The sequence below is a fragment of the Nasonia vitripennis genome, chromosome 5, assembly GCF_009193385.2.
Source record: "Nasonia vitripennis strain AsymCx chromosome 5, Nvit_psr_1.1, whole genome shotgun sequence".
Lineage (NCBI taxonomy): Eukaryota > Metazoa > Arthropoda > Insecta > Hymenoptera > Pteromalidae > Nasonia > Nasonia vitripennis.
The window spans coordinates 25,461,669-25,483,795 of NC_045761.1; the positions used below are offsets into that span (position 1 = coordinate 25,461,669).

The 22,127-nt window shown below is 50.6% G+C and overlaps 2 protein-coding genes across 4 annotated transcripts in view; one reads left to right on the forward strand and one right to left on the reverse strand.

The window, feature by feature from the left end:
* LOC100113985 (transcription factor Sox-2) overlaps window positions 1-22,127 on the reverse strand; it is a 306,878-nt gene that overhangs the window by 222,490 nt on the left and 62,261 nt on the right. For 2 of the 3 annotated variants that reach the window (XR_004345063.1, XR_001729193.3), the window contains one exon: window positions 9,904-9,959. The exons of the other annotated variant lie outside the window; for it this stretch is intronic. The gene's annotated coding sequence lies outside the window, so the exon portion shown is untranslated. The remainder of the gene's footprint in view (window positions 1-9,903; window positions 9,960-22,127) is intronic. 3 annotated transcript variants of the gene reach the window in all.
* Window positions 8,128-9,162, forward strand: LOC100122415. The gene is made up of 2 exons (XM_032600917.1): window positions 8,128-8,511; window positions 8,735-9,162. The coding sequence occupies exons 1-2, from the start codon at window positions 8,235-8,237 to the stop codon at window positions 8,869-8,871; spliced, it is 414 nt and encodes a 137-aa protein (XP_032456808.1). The 5' UTR covers window positions 8,128-8,234; the 3' UTR covers window positions 8,872-9,162.

A 22,127-nucleotide genomic window follows, 5' to 3' on the forward strand; every position in this document is an offset into this window, starting at 1 on the left:
CCGCCAAGAAAACAGAAGTTCCAGCCGAGACTCTGTCTCCCTCGCGCTCGCGTTTGGCCTTTACTGCCGACGCGCTCTGGATGGATGTATATATGCCGCTGCGAGCGCGAGAGAGCTTGCAAGCTCGTTACTTACCGGCTCTCTCTCTCTCTCTTGAATGCATTTCGCTCTCCGCGACGCAGCCGAGGAAATTTCGAAAGCGGCGATTTCCTCTCGCTCGCTACTGCTGCTTCTGGGGTAGGGGGAAGCTGTGCACCCCTTTTTTCAGAGTCCCGCTTTCTTCTCCAGCGGGTTTTTCTTCGAGGGCAGCTTTTTTGCTTTATTTTCGGGGGGTAGTGGAGAGGCCCGCCGCCGCCGCCACGGCGAGGGAGATGGAACGAAAATTGAATTAAGAAAATTAATTCGTTTTTTAGATGAGAGAGAGCAGAGGGGCTTTATTAAATTAGTACTCCGTCGCTCGAGAGCGCGCGGCCGAGCTTTATTACGCCGAAGGAGCTTTCCGCGCTGCGCTCGAGGAGTAATTTCTTGCGATTACAGTGGATTATTTTAAGGCTTTTTCCTCTCTTTTATATCTACTTAAATATCACCGCTGAGTTATCAAGTGGTTGCGCGATTTTTAATTATTCATCAAAATGTCATAACGAACGTTAAAATTTCTCCCATTCGATAGCTACACGACAGTCCCGATTACTCCGACGCTCCATACAACGCCGACAGTTTTCCGCGGAATCTGGTTCATGAGCAGAGACGATTCAGGAAATCGTTATCGAGAAAGCAGCAGAACGTCAGAGTAAAAAAAGACTACAAATTAGTAGGACCGCTGAAGCTCCGCCTAGTTTGCGCTTCCTCCCTCCATTGTGACTGGATACACTCGGCGAAAATAATCCAGTTTCGTTGCAGCGTCATCTGCGACATTTCGAAATTTCCAACTTCCCGAAACGCGTGCGCGAGAAGGTACAAAAGCGCGAAGCTCTTCGCCGAACAAAACCCGGCGCGCGGCTGCACCTCTTCTCGAAATGGCCACTAATTGCAGGCCGCGCCGGCTCTTCTCGCTACTGCTTATTAAAGTGCATCGCTCGCAGTACAGCCGTGTACAGTAGCTGGCGCTAGCTGCAGCGCGCGACACAACACCTGCAGCTCGCCGAGCACGAAAGGGGAGAAAAGAAATTCGCGCGCGGAAGTAACGAGAGGAACAAAACGCTCGAGCCGGTGAACCAGAGAGTCGCGCGAGAGAAGAAGAAAACTGGCGTCGTATTCATGGCCGGCCGGCCTCGTTATCCGCGCGCCCTCGTCCTTGCACTTCAGCGAGACGACGACTGCGACGAAGCTCCTCCGGACGAGTACGTGCCGGGGATGAGGCTAATGGACAAAAGCTCGGCTTGAAAATATGCAACCAACGATTAACGCGCGACCTCAACGTCGTCCCATCTCCGTACATGGGATTATAAAAATGCGGTTGTCTAAATTTTAACTCCTTTTCACTTTCATATCCATACTTTGCACGGTGCAGATTTGCGCGTCGCGCGAGCTTATTAAGAGAAAAAGCTCGGCAGCGGTGCGAGCAAGAGATGCTTAAGAACAATGAGCCGACAATCGTCGCTCTTGCGTGAGGAAGTTACCGCCCCGAGAAACTGCGCCCGATACCCCCTTCTCTCAGCCCCGCGTCTTTTGTTTCGCCAGTCGGACCGAAGATTTTCCCGGCGGAGTAGCTTTCCGCTTAGGCTGCACGTGTCGTCGTGCTGCGCGACCCGAAATGAGTAGCCACGGCGCTCCGCAGCTAGACTACTTCACGGTTTCGCGAAGCCGGCTATTGTTTTTGTTTCTCCTCTCGAAAATTTGCTGTTACACGGGCTGGCCCGCGGAGCGTTGTATTTGCTGGTTATACCGGTGCGTTTTATATCATCGCGAATTTCCGATTCTCCACCATAAAATAACCGTCGGTCTCGCAAAAAATAATTACGAACGTTTCCCATTCAACGCTCGCACCTGTACGACGCACACACCGCAACGCCTGAAATGAATTCCGCAGTGGTAACGCTCGCGCTAGCGTCAGACGCTAAGAAAATAAAAGAAGGAGGCAAAATCAATCGAAGCGTGAAATTGCCGACGACGTTTGCTTCTCTGAAATTGAAAGCCGCGATGTAAACATGTTTTTACGAGAGAGCGAGAGATCGCCGCGATAAAAGCGCCGCTTGCCAAAGGCTTTTTTCAGGCCGCCGCGAGCGAAAGGATGTGCAGCGCGAGGAGGGAACGCGGCGTTGGTTTAAGAGGACGAGTGCGTGTGCGTGTTTGCGGGGAGAAAGACTCGCGGAATTCGCTAAATAAATGTTATTATTGGAGAGCTTTGATGTGTGCGCGAGTTGCGCCGAGACTCTGTCGAACGAGATTTTTTGCTGTTCCGATGGGGTATTGATCGGGATTGAATTGTGGGGTTTGTGGAATTCCTCGAGGTATTTGTTCGTCATCGGTTCTTTGCTTATGTATAAATTCTAACGAGACGAGGCTAATTCGAAACTACATCCCCGCGTCTATCAAAAGAAAGACACAACGGCATGAAAAAAAACGCGAGAGCCACGCCAGAGAGAAAGAGCAAAAGTCAAACGCATCGGCGAAAAAAGCAGGAAAAAACCCACGGCTCTCGACAGCCGATTCACGATTTTCAATGACTTTTTACGCGACTTTTGTTTGATCCACCCCGCACGTGCAACACACGAACAACCGACTCCCCTCGGCCGCGGTGAAAACCCTCGGCAGACTGAAAGCGCGCGGCGCATTCTTGTCCGCTCCTCTGCAGGCGCGCCGGCACCGATTACGCATAATTACTAGAATAATTATGCAGCGCGTATGGGTACACGGAGAGAGCGAGAGAGAGAGAGGGAGAGAGAGAGAGAGAGACAAGCCGGGCTAGCACGCGTTGTCGTCGTAATTAGCTCCAAAGCTAATTTCGCGGCATTCAGGCGTCCTCGCGCGTTTTGTGTCCCCCGCATGTGTGCCGGCGCGCGCGGTATACAGCAACGCGCGTACACACACGTTGTACATTATGTAGCGGGAGTTTGCGCGAAAATGCGGGCGCGCCTGTAGCTGGCGCTGAAAGCCGATTGATGCGCGCTTGCGCGAAATGCGATCGGGAGTGCAGCGTTTGAAAAAGGAGAAACCCTGAATGCGCAAACAGTACGCTACATGCGAGGATGGGGCTCGGCCGAGACACAGCGGCGCTTGTGTGCTCGGATTTATTTAAAGAAAACGCGCTGCATTCCGGCATCGCGCGCTCACTCGCGGGTATGTGGAGTTAATTAAAATGTGGAGCTCGCGTATATAATGACGGGGTTGAAAGCTGACGGGCATGCGTGTGGGTGATACATGCGCGGCGTTTGGCGGGTACAAAGGGATGCGGGGTTGGCGCGTATACTACTCGAAGCGTTTGATGCAAACGTGGCGCTGGAAATTAATATTTTTATCTCCTCTCTTCAGCCGCACAATCGGCGCGATCAAATCCTTCAAGCTCTCCTCTGGCGGCGAGAGCAGTCGTCGAAGAAATCCGCCAAAGCAAGCCAAGCCTGACTGACCAAAGCAAACACTTCCCCACCCCTGCAGCGAAGCTCCCAGAGGCAACACCTTCTCTCCCTCGCAGACTAATTCGCATTCACGACGCATAAAACGCCGACGAAATTCAGCGCGGGACGCGCCGCGTAATAAAGCTAAAAGCTGCTGCTGCTGCACCCCCCCCCCCCCAGTAGTTTGCCGACGCATCCCGGAGACGCATCGACGCGCTCTTTTCAAAAAACCCGCGCGCGCTGCTTTCTCGCGAAAAGGGGGCGCGAAAGAGAAGAAAAAGAGCTGCTCTCTCTCTCACTTCCTCTAGTGCGAAGGGCGACACTTCCGCCTCGGCGACGACGTCGCCGTGCCGTTTCACGAGTCACGCACGGCCCGGCTTTCAGGAGAAAGAGAGAGAGAGTGCGAAGCGCGACACGCGGCTACGGAAATGAGGAGGACGAGTGTTTGTGCGCGTAACGTGCGGACGCGCATACTAATTATAAGGCGGCTTTTACGACCGTTTTTTTTGCCTCGCGCCCGCCGAGCTTGCGAAAATGTTTAGGCTGCGTTAAAAGGTTTTCCGAGCTGCCGGCATTGTGGGTTTAATTTTTTGAAAAGGGATTGAGAGGAAAATTACCGGGTTTAAATTTTAGGCAGTGTTTTTGAAAGTTGAAATGTAAAATTTGAAAAACGGAGGAAAAATAGCAGCGCTTCATCGCGACGCGTGTGTTTACTTCCTGGTAATTAGTTCATTTGTCAATGCTCGCGGCTGCTAATTACTAACTGCCGCATCTCTGTGTGTGTATACGGAGTTTCCCTCCGTCGCTGCGCTGCACATCCGCGCAAGACGCGACGCTGTGAATGCTCACCATCGACAGGGACGCCCTAATTATATTATGCGTTTCTTTGGCTGTATAATTCGATGGGTCTTGTGTGCCCTTTCGCGCGATTGTCGTAAAGCGATCGAAGTGCTTTCGATGTCTCCAAGATTCGCATATACCTGCACATCCACGTCAAAAAAGAAGAAAATCGTAGCCTTCGCACTCTACACTCAGCCGTCAGAGGACATGCACACTCGCCAGTCCACCCCCCGAACACTTTCATCTCAGCCAACCGGGCGCATCGCGCGACTCCTGCGTATTTATAACCCTCGGCTCACGAGTGCAGTCAGTCGCTCGCTTCGTCGAGTAGCTCAGCGCCTGAATTTCGCGCCTCTCGCTCCGCAGCCCGGGACTTCCCTCTACAAGCGCTGCACAGTCACAGGCGCAAAAGGACTAGCGGTGAAAAAAAAAGAGCAGTAGCTTGCGCGCGCGCGAGAATCGGCATGTTAATTAACGTGTCTCCGCGCTGAAAGAAGAGAGAAGCGCGTCGGTGACTCCCTGAATGCGCAGCGAATTTCATTAGGCCTTTGCTCTCTTTTCCCGTATCAAGCCTGTCGCCTCTTTTCGCCTCTCTTTTTGCCGATTCGGATTTGATGTTTTTCATGCGCGAGCGAGCGAGCTTCGCGCGCCGCACAGTGTGCTCCCTTATTCTCCGCCGACGTTTGAGGGTTTAGACGAGAGGAACGCGCATCCGCGGATTGCGTGAAAGATATAGGCCTATACACGAGAGAACGCCCGGCGATAATTAGCTTTGAAAGCCCGGCGTACCGGATTATTGTACGCGCGATATGCGTCATCGCGTTAATGCGGGGAATGTGCATATACGTTGTGATTTCGCATAATGAGCCGTGTGAATCATACTTCGATTTCTCGAATTACGGGTAATAATAATAATAATAATCCTCTCGACGGTTCGTGACCAAGTATCTATTTCGAAATTAGACGCAAAGCTTCGCTGCTCGCGAACACTCAAAAATGAGCAGCAATCAGTGCCGGGGGATAAAGACGAAGTAAGAGGCACCTCATTAAACGACGCCGTATGAGCAGGAGAACAAAAAGCTCCTCGCAGCCACAATCAGCGCGCGCGAGTTCACGGGCTCACACCCGCGCACAAAAGCGAGGAAGCCTGGTCAAGTAGGATAACACCTCCCACGCGTACGCCGAGAGTTTACATCGTCTCTGTGCGAGCGATCTTTGTCGCCACAATTAGCGAGAATGACGCGCGCGACGTCGCCCGTTTGCTTGTTACTTAATTGGGACGCACAATCGGGGATGAAGGGAAAAACCCGCGAGTGCCTTGTGCGCATTGCAGCGAGCATCCATCTCCCTCGATAAAATTTAAAAAAAGAAGCAGGAAGCCAATAACAGTTTCACACGGGACGCGAGCCTTCAGCCGAATTTTCCGAGTTAATCGTCGCACAATGCAGCCGCCGGTCCCGATTCAATCAAAATCCCGTGTCGACAAAGAAGACATCAGCCGAAAGTGTCATCCGAGGAAAAAAAGATCGACCCGCCAAAAAAAGTGTGAGAAGAGAAGAAAGTGCGTTATATAGAGCTTTTCAGGCGACAGACGCACGCGCTGGATATATCAATTGATGTTACATAACACACGTACACTCGCCGTCGCACTGGCATAAACTGCGCGCCGGCAGGGCTAATCTTTGTGTGCGTGCGCAGCGTCTGGCTCTCTCTACCCCTTCGTCTTCTTGGCGCGAGCGCGCGACAATGCGCGGATAATCTCGTATTTCCCGGCTAACAATGCCGGCGCTTTCTCTCGCGCGAGCGGCTTTAAAGCCCGAGTAGAGCGGGCCCCGAGAGCAATCGCCCTGCCGGCAGGTATATGCCGGGACGATTTGTTTATTTTGCTCTTTTTTCTCGGCTCTGTGCTGAATAATTCTTCGTTAAATAAAAGCGACCGAAATTTTCGCGATAAATAATTAGTTTGATGGAAAAAGTATATTAAAATCGAAATATTCGCGCGATATCTCCAGCGGAGCTTATTCTCTCGCGATATATCTCCCATAAATTCCAGGAATCCGAGCGCGCGGGGGTTTCATTGCTCATCTAGTCTCCGCGCCGTATATGAAGAATAGAGCCGCGACCAAGGGGAGCATCGGGAAAAAGGAACGCGCGACGAGCTCCGGAAGAAAGGGGCGAGTTGCTTCGCTCCTAGCTGTCAATCAAAGAGAGACGCGCAGTCGCGGGATATATATTTCTTTATGCGTGTGTATTGACTGCGCCATTTCCCCCCGGGCGGAGACAGTCTCTCACGTATACCCATAGAGCCGGGAGTCTAATAAACCGTTTTCGAAAATCCGAGGAGTCTAATCTCATTGTCGTCGGATTTTCGAGGGAGAGACAGGAAAGACGGATTGCGAGAGATTTTTTCGAGATGATAAAAAAATTCCGATTGTTTAAAAACGGAGAAAAGCGCAGACGGCGCTCCTCGAGCCAAAACGCTCGCTGAAAGAAAAACGCCGTCGCCCATCGCGTAAAAAGCGTCGCTGAAAAAGGAGCAGCGCGGGTATACGCGGCTGAATAATCCCCGAGAATTATAATTAATAAAAAAGAGAAGAAAAAAATGCGCCGCGCAACCGAGCCCTCGACATCGCGAAACAAGGTAAAACCCGAATAGAGTGCTCGTCGCGGAAGACGCTAAAGCCTCCTTAAAGGCTCAAGACTCGAGTCTCGTCTCATCGCGAACTCATTACCGCTCTGCCGCTCGCTGCGCTGCGCCGGTGTATACCCCCCGACAATAATTAGTGACGCTTTGGAGCCTCGAGTCGCTTCTTCCCCCGCTACGCGAGACGAGAGAGGAAAAAGTAGGAAGAGGAGAGAAACGAGAGCAGCGGAAGAGAGAGAATGTTTTATGCGAGCGCGCGCGACTATAATAACGACGATGATATGAAAAAAAGAGGCGAGTCTGCGCCCGAGCGCCTCCCCTGAATGCCCAATTATTATATCGCGAAATATCTGCTTGGAAAATTGGATAATGCCTGCGCGAGCAGGGCGAAATAACGAGTGGCTTTAGAGACGGTTAATGCGCGTATTTATGCGACGCCGTCGTCGCTCTGCTTATAGGTTATACACGTATACGCGGGAGTGAGAGAGATAGCTGCGTGCATTGTGTACCTATACGCGCGCGAGGGGGATGCAGACGCCTTGGAGCTTTTTTGCCGGCGAGAGAGCGGATTTGGAATTCGCCGAGAAGAGATAACTGCCTGGATTATAGTCGCGAGTTTCTTTTCGAGAATCGCGCGCAGGAAACGAGGTCAGCCGCGTAGGCGCGAGATGTTTCAGTTCTCGGAAACTTTAAACTTTCTCTCTCTCGAGCTCGCGAGCGCGCGTGTGCTTAGTGACCTTGAACTCGATGATTTTGTGGATCACTCGGTACGATGCGATGAAAACAATTTGCTGTGCCCGAGCGGGACACAATCTTGACGATGACCTCACTCGCCGGATCGTTATACCGACACGACTTCAATTCGTCCCTATCACAATATCTAGCTCGTAAAATTAGAGCGGCTCTTATAGATGTCACAGACGCAATTTGCCGATCTTCTAATTTAAATTCGGTTTATACCGGAAGCCTTCATTTCTTTTTGTAAGTTCGACCGCAGCCTATAAGCGCGAATGACGAACGTAATCTGAACAGAGAGCAATTAAAAAATATATATATATATATGACGCGTGCTTCCCTACGACTCACATTAGCTGAGAGCAAACAAGTTCACGTAAGCGGCTAGTCGGAAAGCGATTTACCGTCGGCAAACAGGTCATCGCGATACAAATTACCATATCGTCCGCAACGCTATCCGAATGCTTCACGCACCAGATACGCTCGGCCGAGAGCGCGCGCACGCGGCAGCGGTCACTAACACAAGCACTCGCGTCGCGATATACTGCGTCTTATCGTCCGAGGAGAGCACATTTCGAGCGACGAATATAACGAGAGTCTCAGTGGCGGGAATTATCAGTACGTCGCTAGTTCTCGAGCCTACAACAAGTCCGGTAAAAAGTTTCTCAAGTGCAGCTGCCGATATGAAGCTCCTGATTTTCATGCTGTTGATCGTCGTTACCATGAGCGCCGCTCAATGTGAGTCCACTGTTTTCATTAGATTATGGGATGCTTTTATCGATTTCATACGGGGTTTGTGGACAGTACCGGTATACGATTGTTTCTGTTTGTACTTGGCACGATAACGCGAACTCTACGATTAGCCTGTCACGCATACTAGATTTTTTTCTAAATTCTTGCTTGACCTATAGATTTCGAAATTCTGAAACATAATGCAACTCTTTTTGTTTCGTTTGCGCAGTGATCCCCAAGATCTTCGGAGAGCCGTGCAACGGAGCGCAGAATGCGCTGTGCAGCACCAAGTGTCTCTTCGGCAACAAAATCTGTGTCAAGTCCGAGGCGAGTTTGGGCTACACCTGTACGTGTATCAACGCGTAGAAGAGCCGAGGCGCCGCTAATTTATGAACCAGCATCATCTATCTGGAATTCGGGAAAAACCTAACCGACGTTGCAAAAGAACACGTACTATCAACATGTACTCGAGCACAGCAAACAAGATAATTTTTTTCTCTTTCTATCATCTCTATCCAAGAAAAGCTGACAAGTAACTATTTATCGCTAACCTCTGCCACTCAATTTGTAACACTTATCCGTTGAATATTCAGAGAGCGTTATTTTATACAATCGTTATACTTTCATTTATATAAAATACTGATTTTTTAAGCTAAATGGGTCTCTTGGTCAATTATTTCACGTTTCCTATCCAGATTAGTAATCGCGACGAGAAAAAAAAACTGCGTCCGCTATTACGGCTCGAAATGTCAACAAACAGTCACCGCAGCTGATACGAACGCGCGCGCAGGAAAGTGCGCCGCAACAGCGAAGCAGATATGCGTCACCTGCAACTCGAGTCGAAGGCTATACGCATAAAAGTCGCAATACATCGGCAAACATTCCATGAATCAATCATCGCATCGCTCTCTTTGCGCAAGTCGATTCAATTTGCAGTCCATCAAAATTTAATTACAGCCACGCCGCCTTGAATAAAAATCTACCTTCGGGACGGTATAGCGAGTGACTCACTCTAAAAATTCCAAGTCCGCCGGCAGCCGAAATGAAATCCACATCTCGGCATCAATTGCCCCTTCTCCTCGCTTCCTTTCCTTTCGCGACTATCCTCACGCCAGCGGGTGCGGAGGAAGCTCGCGCGCAAACGAGAGCGTCACCTCGAGGGCCCAATTAGCGAGGTTGCGAGTGTCATCTCGCTGCGGTGTTCCGCTTCTCTCCTCCTCGTCCCATTTGCATCCACTCGCGCGGCGCCGCTGCTGCTGCTGCTTTTCACTCTCTTTCTCTCGCGTCTCAAAATTGGCGCGTGTGTCTTCGCCGTGCGGAAGACTGGGGCTTTATTCGCTTTTTTCGGACGGGGAATATTTTTCCAAAAAATACATGCATCGAACAAGAATTACTCACTGATATTCAAAGCCTTCAAGTAGCGGAGACATCGTAGCACGGAACATCGCGTTCAGCTGAAACAAAGCAAAGAAAGCGAGCACTTGAATAAAAGCCCCCGAAGCGATCGAACGTAAAAAAATCATAAAAATTCAAACGCGAGAGACGCGTAACGACGTACACAGCGCCGGGGGGGGGGGGGCGTTAAAATTAAGCGTTATGCTCGCGCTCGGCATTACGGGAAATTATCAGTGTTGTATTCCTCGCCGTCCTCGCGCACCTCCGAGGAAAAGCGCGAACGCCAGCTTTTATGGTTCCTCGGATCCATTCACGCGCGACTGATGCTGCGCCGCGGATTTATATACGCGCGGCGGCGGCCTATTTATGAGCGGAGATATTTTATTGCGATATTCATGCGGCCGTTTACAAAGAAGCGCGACCCTGTGGACTCGTTAAATATTTTACGGCTGAATAATCGGCTTCTTCGCGTTCTTTCCTCCTCGCGGGCTTTTTTGCGCGGGGCTTTTCCAACCTAAAGGCGCAGGGTTTTCACGCGCTAGCCGCTGAAAAGCTCGGAAATTGGATGCGTGTAGTTTCGAAGCGCAGAATGGTCTCCTCGATAATGCTCGCGCTGTTGGGGAACGAAATCGAGAAAAAATTATTCGTGGGCAAAAGTTCGATGATTTATAAACGAAAACAGAAGACTTCCGTGACGTGGATCATTCCTGCGCCCATCGATCTCACCGCGACCACTCAAAAGCCACTTCCGCTTTCTCTCCACACTCTCCCACAGCCCAACACCGATCGGCTCCTCACAGCACACAGCGAACGATTATTCGTTCATTTGTCGCGCGGCAGAATGGGAAGATGCGACCGACCCGTGCGGCTGAAAGAGCAAATCGCTCAAAGCCAAATAAATGTGTCCACGTAGGCGAATGGCACGACGGGGTGTTTAGAAATTTTCCGAAACTTTCTCGATCCCAGAGGGTCGCCCCGGTATAACACACCGCAAAAAGGGAAACCTGATTTAGGGCTATTCGGCCTTAGGCCGATGTGTGCGTCGCCTTTTTTCGCGAAGTACGTATACCCACGCGGTTCGGCTGCACTACAATGAGAGAGAAGGATGTTTTCACTTTTGTATGCGATGCCACTGTGGGAGAGGACGTTCGACTTCTCGAGAGTGTAGAGCAGTGGCTAATTCGGTGAACGAGGGAAAAGGAGGACTTTGTTGCCGCATGAAAGGGCTTTGATAGGTAATTGACCCTAAAGCTTGTTTGTGCGTTTTGGGATTATTCGTGCGCGCATCTTTCGAGAGCTCGGGCTATTGCGAAATAATCGCTTTTGTATACACGAGCTGAAACGTATTTTGGAATTCTAAAGACAGTGTAATATTATTGGAGTTACAAATCCTCCCCCGACTCTGGAATCCGAACGATCGATAAGTCGCACGTAGAGTCGGTATATAGGTGTGCCATAACAGCCGAGAAAGCCGAAGAAACGAGTCGGATTTCATCAAGAAAAAAGGCCGCTCGCGGCGGCTCTCTTTCATCGTGTCACGCGGTGAGCGATCGACGGAATCGCGCAGGTGAGTCTCCCCCTTCTTCTCCCGAAGGAGATTTATTTATTATAAACGCCGAGTCAGAGATTATTAATGAATTTCCCGTCGCTACCGCGTAAAAAATATCGCCGATGTTCCGTCGATGGATGAGACGAGGCGTCGGGCTTTGCTCTCCGCCTCTTTGGCGGATTAGAAGCTTTTCTTTCTCTCGAGATCGACGAGGACGCGTATAGCGTGGATATACCTGCAACGCGATTTTTCATTTCGTTTGCTTTTCGAGTCTAATGGAGGATGTCGCTCGTGACTCTCAGGCGTCGATGCTTGAGATTTTTGACGGAATACGCGATGAGACTGGTCGACTCTACCTAACGAGGACAAATGAGGTCAAATGTTTGCTCGGAGATGCGTGTTTCTCACGGGTATTTCTGGCGATAAATACGTGGAATAATTTTCGATCATTAACTTGGCTGTTAAGAAAATTCGTTTGCTCGCACAAGAAGAGCGAGTTCGACACGTCCGACCGATCGTATGGAAAAGGCATTTTCCAAGAGTGAAAGCGACACGAGTGTCCTTGACTCGGTCTCGTGTCAACCCGTTTACTGGTGGCGTAACTAATAGACCCGAAATGTTTCAGCCACTTGTTTATGACTTTGGTATCGCGGGTTCTTGACCTGAACCTTCTTTACTTTTTTGCGGCCCCGACTTTCTGAAACTATGGAAACTTTGTAAAACTGGAAGTAGAGCTGGGAGGTCAAGGACCGATAATCCAGAAAAAAACAACGTCCCAAGATTCCTCACTTCCATCGAATCCACTTCGTCACGCCACCCGCTTCCACCTCCGGCTGCAAATAATCCCCGAGCCCCGCGGGACGAGCTTGGCTCTATTGCGCCTCTATCCCCCCAAGAGAGGGAAGCTGCGGAGCTCGGGGTCCGAAGATGCGGGGGCCTGCTCACACCTGCCCCCTCCCCCTCCTACGCGACGGGTTGAAGGTCCCCCGAGCGGACACCTGGATTTCTCTACGGCACAGCACGCGAGCGTGAAAAAAGGGAGGAGGAGTCGAGGACGCTTTTTCGACTGTCGCCCGATGTACTGGACGCTACCGCGCGCTGACGAGGCGAGTGATGAGCCCGAGGGACCAGCAGAGTTGGGACAAGTTTACGGGGAATGGGCTGTTTGCGACACAGCGGGCTGGTGTGATTTTGACTTTTGCTGCTGCCGTGCAGCTTTCATTTTGAATTGTAGAAGATAAACGATATCAGTGACGGCCATTATCGCCGAAGTATTTTCTAATCGTATTGTAAATGATTATTAATGGCCATCACTCAATAGTACTAGCCAGCGATTTCAAACGAAGTTATTAATTACCCGCCGATACACCATGGAAAGTTTCAGCCGACGCATGCAGAAAAATATGAATAATCAGTAAAGTTCACGATTCAATGGAAGCATCAAGCGCCATTTATCCTCTCAGCACTCCAATACAATCAAAGCGCGATCGTGGTCCGTTCCCCCGAACAATATGCTCCGCTTTCAAAGCCGTCGTCCGCGAAGAAAACGTAGACAAAACCAAAGTCTGGCCCTACCGTTAGTCTCATTATCCCACACAGATCTTTGCTCTCTTTCTCTCGGAGCAACAAGTTACGTCCGCCAGATAAGCATCGCGTTTTTCCTCCTTATCCTAGCGCAGAGCAAATAACGAAAACGACACGCGACTGTAGCGATCCCCAGGGCGTGAAAGCCTCGCAGCACTCGACAATGCGAGAAAAGACGGCGCTGCACTTTTACCGCGTCATCGCGCGCTGAAAAGCTGATATTTTAATAAGTGGACATAATGCGCGCATTGTCGAGTGCATAGCACAGCCAAAGGTGCCCGGTAACGTCCGCGCTCGATGATTAGGCGGAGGTGCGAGCGAATTTGCCCTGCTGCGTCATCCGGTGCGTGGGGGTGGATTTTTTGGAGGCTTTCGTCCCTTTGTTCGCGGATCGGGGAGGTCTGGTGACGCTTTCGGCGAGCTGCTGGATTTTTGGAAAGATTTGGGAAGTGACTTGCTATGCGCTGCGTTTTTAGGGAAGCTTTTATGCCGTGCAGGATGTTTAGGAAGTATGGCTTTGGAGTTTAGCATTGTCGTTTTGCTCGCAGTCATTTTCAAATGTATTCGGTATGAATCGATTTTAGGATTCCATTCGAATTAAATTGTGCTGAGCGAGAAAAATAGGAACCATAACTTGTACGATGAGTCGTGATACACGAAGGAAGAAAGCTAACTCTAGGGAAGTTCGAATAAAAATCATCCGAGATTATAGTCACTTTGCGCGAGATTATCTTCCATCACGGTCACTCCGTGGAAATTGTTTACTGGGCAGTGAATTTATTCTACGAGACAAAACACTGCGGTATCTTGTACCTCATACACATGGATAACGTTCGGAATTAACATTTGTATGCAGTTCGTTCGTAACATTTCTTTGGAAATAACATCAATAATTTATAATAAAATACACAAGCCTCTCAATATCCGAGACACGAAACTAATCGAAATCCAGCAGATCGTTAAACACGACCAGCTCGAGATACGTATAATAAATAGCAGATGCCGAGGGGAAGAAAGGCGACAGCCGAGAGTGGGAGGGTTTGCGCCAGGTGTCACTTTTCTCGACGCGACAAATCCAACGCATACATTGACAAAGAGCTGCTACTGCTGCCCCTGAATCTCTTGATGGATCTGCGCATGGAGCTACACGCAATAACGAGTCCCGCATTTTAAGGTGCGCAAAGATCTTTCAAACGCGCGTTCTCAGGTGTTACACAGATCGGCGGATCTTCTTGCACCGCTGCGCTTCTCTTTCTCAAAAGCAGCGGATCGAAGTTCAAGGAGACGATTTTTTTCGGGGTTTAGCTCTCTTTTTTCGGCGTTGAGAAGGTTCGCTGGTGCGACTGGGAGATCAAGTGCGTGTCATAAGTAAGGCTATACAGAAATCTGTTGAGAGTAGTTTGTAACGAAACGTGAAGGATGCTGATTGACACTTCTCGAAGCTGTTCACTCGCGCGGGAGAAAATAACGGTAATTCCGAAGAATGCTCAGATATAATAAGCGGTTTATTGGAGAACAATTTTCGAATCAGCGCAAAATCTCACGGGCAGCGCGTCAAATGCGATCGGCGTTCGCAACACACCCCCTCCGACGAACGTCTCTTTCCCTTTCTCTCTGTCCTAAAATAAAAACCCTCGTCCCGCATCGAGGCTGGCATTCCGGGAAAAGTCGTAACAACCCCTGGAGCTACTGCCCACTAGGTCAAAAGTCCGACGCGGACCCCGCGGGGGTCGCGAGTCCCGGAGAGGTGCGAAAGAATCGCTGTTCCCGGTACCGTTGCATTGTACCCGCCGACGACTTCTCTCTCTCTCTCTCTCTCTCTCTCTCGACGTGTCCTCGGTAATTGCAGGTAAACCACGGCCGCTCAGATTTATATTTCCGCCTACTGCGGCTTTGTCGGACTGGTGGCCGTTTTCTTCTTCTGCGCGACTTTTTTTCGGGACCTCTAAGTGAGCAATAAAAATGAGCTACGCTCGTGTTAACGGCTTTCGGTGGAAAGCGCGGAAAAGATGGATTATCGTTTTCGACGGAATCGGCCGAGCGATCGCAGACAGATAAGATCGCGAGAGTAGATGGTGTTGATTTCGAGAGCGTTAACGTGCTTTATGGGCAGGACGTAAATCTTCTGACGGAGATTCGAGTTTTTCACACACAGCACTCGTTTATTAGCACACGTCGTTTTCTCGACTTTCCCTCGAAGACCGAACGACGATCGACACAAGAACCGACGTCCGCGGCAAAGACTGACACCAGTATCGTCGATGCGCCAGAAATGGATTTCCCATCGCGCTGGAGACGTGTTACGAGAGCTGCGGATTTGCGGCATTGTGTACCTCGCGGTCACCACTGAATCCGTTGCTCCGCGCGCATGAGAAGGAAATGAGCTTCTGCTACGGTGACGCGCGTCCTTCGAGAAAAAAGATCGGTTTGTGGGTTATACTTGGAAATAGGTAAGGCGTATGACCGACGTTTCCTGGGCCAGGCTGAAGGCGCTTCGTGGAATTTTCGGAAACGGAAATTCAACTTTCGAGAAGAATTTTTTCACTCTGCAGCCAACCTCAAGAAAGTAAACCACACATACGAAACTGAAATGAAAAAACCTTCAAGTTCACAGGGGTTCGGTCGATTATGATAAAAGAAAAGGCTAAATGCACGCGTGTAGTGAGGCCAAAAGCCAGGCTCGTCGCAACAGGCAGGCGTAGGAGAGCCTTTGAATGAGTGACCTTGATAAAACATCGTGGCCGCGCGAGCGCGAGCGCGAGAGAGAAGCCGTTGAGCCGCGAGAACAAAGAGATTCTGTTGTCCTTTGTCGGAGGAGACAGAGGAGAGTTCGCCCTCCTCTCGGCTCACTCACTCTCTCTGTGCATCCTCTCACTCACACCCTCTACTGGCGCAGCTCTCACTCTGAGCCCCGCGCGATTCGCGCACTTTTGCCGGCGTAACGGGGTTAAAACTATAAGTTTGCCTTTGCGGTTCTGTCTTCTTTCTGGCTTTTCAAGGTCCCTATCGATCTTACTCATGGCGCCGGAGAAGAACAGAGATGTCTGTGGATACGCGATTGCGACGAATCGACATCGAATTATCCTTGTGTCATTAGGCGATAAGCCTATATCACTCTGGGGAGCTGCAGGCACACAAACAACGGCATACAATCTTTCGAATCTTGACTAATGACTGGATTTTTTCTTTGTTTCGGCGTATCATAACCATTATCGTATGTGGAAACCGCTGCCGCGTACCAATAACGGTTGCGTACAATGTTTCAACGGAAATAGATTCGATGTATTTCTCGAAAACATATGACTCACGACAAAATACCCGGCAGCATCCATCTCCCCCCGGAAAAGCCGAAGGAAAACAATAACACGCGACAGAGAGACTTCTTTCTCGCGCGCGTAAACAGCGTGAAACGAGTATTTTCATAGGGCCGCGTAACAAGTTTGGAAATCCTCTCGACTTAAGCCACTCTCTTTCTCATAGAAATCGCATTTTCGGCCGGAAAAAAGGGAAACCCACATACAATGTACATTCGCCATTTCGCCCCTCTCCGAAAACAAGCCGCGTGGATTTTTCTGTTTTTCCGAAATCACAACAACCGAATTTCAGCTTCGCTACGAAAACACCACTCGACGTCCGCAAGATTTCCTTTTCTCTCTCTTTCTCTCTCTTTCTCGTGCTCCCCGCAGCAGGCATCCACCTATTGAGCCTCGCGCGCGCGTCTGTCTCGCTCGGTCGCTTTCAATAAAAGTTGGAGCTCGCGCGCGCGCTCTCGGGGTTAGAAGCCCCTGGCGCAACACAAAAAGGAAGCCTGCACAGTGACACCTGGACTTTTTCTTCTCTCTCTCTATTTCTCTCGTGTCGTGCGTCTCGCGTCGTTTCGGGGTCACTTTTAATCGTAGGTGGCGTGAAGATTGAGCGGATCCCGAGAGAGAGGGAGACTCCTTTCAAGACTTATACGCGGAGAGCAAGCCTAAATCCCCGCTGCTTCCTTCTCGCTTCGGCTGTTACCGCGTTTCTTCTCCTTTTTCAAAGTACAGTCCAAGTGGAAATGTCGAAAATGTGGGAAATGATATTTGCGCAAAATCGTTTTTCTACGTCGGATTTTTCTGGAAAAGTAAAATCGAACGATCGGTTGCGAAAAATTTTAAATTTTGCATAAACAGCAACTGCCTTCGACGTCATTCTTCCCCCCAAAAAACGTATAAACACAGCAGTGATTCCTAAGCGGCATCTGCCTAGCAAGAGAAACATGCATTCCTCGAAAACTTTTGTCCCCGACTCTCCGACCAATAAAAACCTCGCGTCTCGAAGAAATAAAGCTCGGCTGCAGGCGCGTGCGCGTGTCGCTCGCACCTGGCGAAAAGACGTAAGCGCACGCACGGCGCGGCATCGGCTTCCCTCCTTTTACCTATAACTCTCCTCTCTCTCTCTCTCTCTCTCTCTCTCTCTCTCTCTCTCGACGCAACCCCATTGTCGGTGGCCTCCGTCGCCGCCTTTGTCAGAAGGAAAAAGGTGCCACGCGACCGTCGCGCTCCGGCTCCGAAAATGCGCCGGCCGACCCCCCGCGCCCGACGATCTTGCACCTTGATCTTCGATCGGGCTCATATAATATATATCCGAGCTCGATGCCAGCACGCGAGCCTCTATCTTCATCTCTCGAGAATATCCTCGATGACAATGGCTCGGACGATTAAAGTCCTAGTCCGATGACTTTTCGGGAAAAAAGAGTGAGCGTGCAGCAGGGCGGCTCGAGAGGGAGAGGTGATTTTTATGGCTCGGCTGCGTATGCGGGAGATTCTACGAATCCACGGGGTCGTAAATTTTCGTTGAATGATTAACGCTGCTGCTGCCGCTGCGCTCGATGATGTTTTTCCGCTGCTGGCTTCGATTCTTTTTGGGATCGCCGATGCCGCTACGTTGATTAGGAGTAGTATAGTATCGTATACAAAAAGACATTGTGAACAGTAGGTAGTCATAACACGTAACGTACGAAGAAAAAAATAGTAAATATCAAAAGAATATTCTCGTAAAATTGAATCAGTTTACAGATTTGATTGCATAACAAACGTTAACGGCGGAAACCGCATCATCGTGATATAAACAGCGACGAGAAACATCTGTATCCATCACTGTTCAACAACGTTCAATCAAACTTAGTCAAACACAAACAAACAAAACCCATCCTAATCAGCCTAATCACCTAATAATTCCCATCAACATCCGCCTCCCGATGCACAGTGCAATCCTCCACTTCCTCCTCCTCCCACCGAACTTGGCAGTTCCGCCGCTGGCGGCAGCACCTGCCCATCGCTAGCGCCTAGCCCTCAACCCGACAGAGACAGCCTCTTTCGCGCATACAGACCAACCAACCCTGCGCTGGCCGCCTCTGCAAAGGGGGTCGCTCTCCATCGTAGTCCGTCGTCTCCCGGAGGCGTGGGTGGAGAGGGAGGAGGTTGCGCTTGCGCAGTACACGCCACCGCCACCCCTCTATTGATTTTGCAACAACATCCAGCGACGCGACGGAGGGAGAGAGAAGTGCGCGAGACTGTGTGCGTGTGTAGGAGGGTTGCGAGCAAATGCACATTCGCGAGAAGAGACAGAGAGAGAAAGAGAGAGAGAGAGAGAGAGAGAGAGAGAGAGAGAGAGAGAGAGATGGCCGGTACGATGGGCATCGCGCGCGTGGCTCGATAAAACGCTGTTTTGACGGATTTATAGAGACGCGATTGTGCTTTCGGTGTGTTCATTTTGGCTACCTTTATGAGTCTGATCCTCGTCGCGACTTGAGTCGTAACACCGCGATTATTTTGTAAACATGTACAATTATACCCACAAAGCAGCGGTCACTTTCCCGAAATAATGTACATCAATTTCATCTTGAGGCACATCGAGGCTCCTTTTCTCCCTCTCTCCCTCTGTCTCGCCTGTCAAATCAGTATTCCAAATGATGAGTATCGCGTAAATGACTGCGGCCCGCATTTGCATCTGCGTCAGAGCCTGCCGGCGTTCGTTGCTCTCTCGCGTAAACTGGCAAATGACGCGCGCGTGACACTCATGCCAATAATAATTTCCGCGGGCTTTCGCACGCGCGCGGCTCTATAGCCCTACGTGTACGCGTAACAACACCGCAGCGCCTCGCTGGAAATTAAAACATAATTCGAGGCTTGATTAATTTTTGTACTCGCGCGCACGCAGGCCGATATGGTAATTAAAATTTTAACGCTGGAACAACAACAGATTCGCGGCCGGGCTTTTTTGGCGAATCGAGATTTTATCTGTAATTTATTACCGATTGTCCCACTTCGCTTTCATAAAACAAGTAGAAGATGACTCGTTCGTCGCATCGACAACCCCTTGAAACTCTCGAATCGCCAAAATTGGCCAATAGAGAAAATAGCCCCCGGTGCGCTCCGCACTATCCAACTAAAAAAAAGTTCAACAATCCTCTCCCACATTTTCTTAAAACTCTGCGCTGCAGCAGACCCTCGAAGCCTACACTACCAGCACCATCACGCAGAGCCACGTACGCTTACTCGAAAGGGCGCGAGAGAGAGAAATCTCGGCTCTGCAGAGCCACTCGGTGGTCCCCAACTAGTTCAAGTACCCGGTGTACTGCGTCCGCCCTTGCGCGCCGAAGAAGTACTTGAGAGCATTTGCGGTGGATTTGGCGGTATATACTCTCGCCGGGGAGCTCCACTTTGCTCTCTCCTCCCTTTTCGCTCGCTCCTCCGCTCTGTGCGCGCCGACCGATATAGGCCGCTCTATAAGCATGGGGTAGTTCTGGCTCTCGCACTCGAGAGGCCCCATATGATACCCCGTGATAATCCCCGTAGCTGCTGCAGTGGCCGAGGGAACAAGAGTTGAGAGTATGTTCGTAGGGCGAGTTAAGGGCCGAGGCGGACGCTGCTGTTCGTTCGCTCGTAGGCTAAAGAGTTCGAGATGCCGGCTTTCGCGGCGACTCTCGCTCGTTGTTCGAAGGGACGAAATCCGTCCTGGATTTAAAGAAAAACTAACCGCGAGGAAATTTATTAATTCCACCGCCGACAAAACTCACATGCACGAGGAAGCTAGAAAAAAAGAGTACAGCAGCCTCTAGCCGCAGCAGAGAAAAGGATAGAGAGCGCAGGCTCGCATTAGAGGCAGGGGGTGCTCTTTCTCTTTCTCTCTCTTGTTGAGTGGATCGCCGCTGCGCTTGATTTTCCTTCCCTGCGGTTTAGCAGATTTTTTCGCTCGCGCGCATATATCCGCAAGCTCTCGGCATCTCTCTTTCTCTCTCAGCGTGACGCCGCACCCTCTGTCTGTCTGTCGGTTTTTTGCGCAACTTACGACCCTCGAGAGGCAGTAGTTTCTAGCCTCTACTCCGAAGCTCTCTCCTCTCGAGTTCTGTGCGCGATAGGAATCGAAAATCGCGCAGTCGAGCGCGTCTCGTATATACTTTTACATACACACACACATGATTTTTTTAACGAGCGCCAGCTTCTCTCTCCTGCCCTTTCACGCTCCATTTTACGAACGTTAGAAAAACGCGTGGCGGCCTCTCTAAGCTCCCGGAAACACAGCGAGATGTAATAACAACGTTGCGGCAGCGCGGCGAGCCGAAAATAAAAAATCTCATCCGCGAGGCAGCGCCGGCGGCTGAAGCCAAAGGAGAGATAAGGACGCGTCGCGAATCCGCGATAATGACGGCGGCTGCAGACTCGCAGTGCGGCGCATTGTTTGTCGCTCCGCGCATAAAATATTCGCCTCGACATCTGTTCCGCGAGCTGACGCTGAGCCGGCTCGGGCGCAAGTCATGCGTGTGCAGCGCTGCGTGCAGAATATAAGAGATCCTACTCGTTTCAAACGAGCGAGTTGCGGAGAGGGGGGGAGGATCGGGTTAATATTGCGAAAAGGACTATCGGCGACTTTTCGATTCTTCACTGCAGCGAGCGAAGCTCGTGTCTGTACTGTCCGAGTTCGCTACGGCAATATGCGCGAGATTGAAGGTCTAGAGCAGCAGGCGTCGCTCATAACATGTAAAACACCGGGATTAAGGGATAATAACGAGCGAGTGTGTTGTCTCCACACATGCGGCGCAGCATCGGAGACACGGCGATGTGTGCATGAATAATAACGACGAAAAGCGAGCCCTTCGCTTCGCCGAACGGACGGTCATGCGAGAGAGCAAGAGAGTGGGAAAGTTCGGCGGGGAGCCCCCCGCTGCTTTAATATCGCTTTATTAAGCCACTCGCCGAGGAGCCGGAAAATTCAGCGAAGCGCGCGCGAGTATTAGCGGCTATAGACGCGCGGCGACGTGTTGCTCCAGGTGCTTGCGTAAGAAGCGCGCTATATGCAGCCGCGTCTGTTATCCTTGCGAGTGTTTTATTTACGTAAGGCCTTGTTAATAAATCTCGCGAAGCGCGCGGACAATTATCCACGGATCGAGAAAAACAGAATTTGAATTTCAGATCGAAGTGCGCTACTTCCAACGGCACTGGAGTTTCATAAAAGAGCAAGGACACGCGGGATGTGCGTTTGATTCGAGCATCATCACTCAACTCGAGTGTGAACTCGCGGCGGCGATATGAATATTCACCCCGAAAAAGCGCGATGGTCGAGTCGCGAACCGATTTCAGCCGTATGCGTTGCGGCTCTCGAGAGAACGCGCATGATTTTGCATAAATTTCCGGCAGAAGAGTCCTTTTGCCACGCGCGTGATCCTCTTGAGGTAATAGTCGATCGGCATATGTTTGAAATTACTTGAGATGCCAAACGTCGACAGCCAGGTTTGAGGTGACTCAAGTTTTTGTGAAAATCGAACGAATCAAATAACGTGCACAACAAAGACTTGAAAAAAGGTAATCCTCCCCATAATTGACACCCGGCCAACCCGAATCATCGGCAAAAAAGAAAACTGGGCTTCAGACGGAGAGAAAGGAGAAGAGAACATAAGGTTGCGTGCGTACGCGTGTTTTGACGTACGGCGCCCCGCCCACGCCACGTTCGCACGCAACTCGACCGAGCGCGAGCACACACGCGCACGAAAACTCGCTATTAAGTGTATTAGCGTCCGTTTAATGCCCGGACCCATCATCTCTAGTCTCCCCCCCCCCCCTCT

What these genes read in the sequence shown, in the direction of transcription:
- LOC100122415 (XM_032600917.1), top strand. Translation starts at nt 8,235, where the DNA reads ATGCTTCACGCACCAGATACGCTCGGCCGAGAGCGCGCGCACGCGGCA. An exon ending in TACCATGAGCGCCGCTCAAT is followed by an intron (nt 8,512 to 8,734) that starts GTGAGTCCACTG and finishes TCGTTTGCGCAG; the next exon opens with TGATCCCCAAGATCTTCGGA.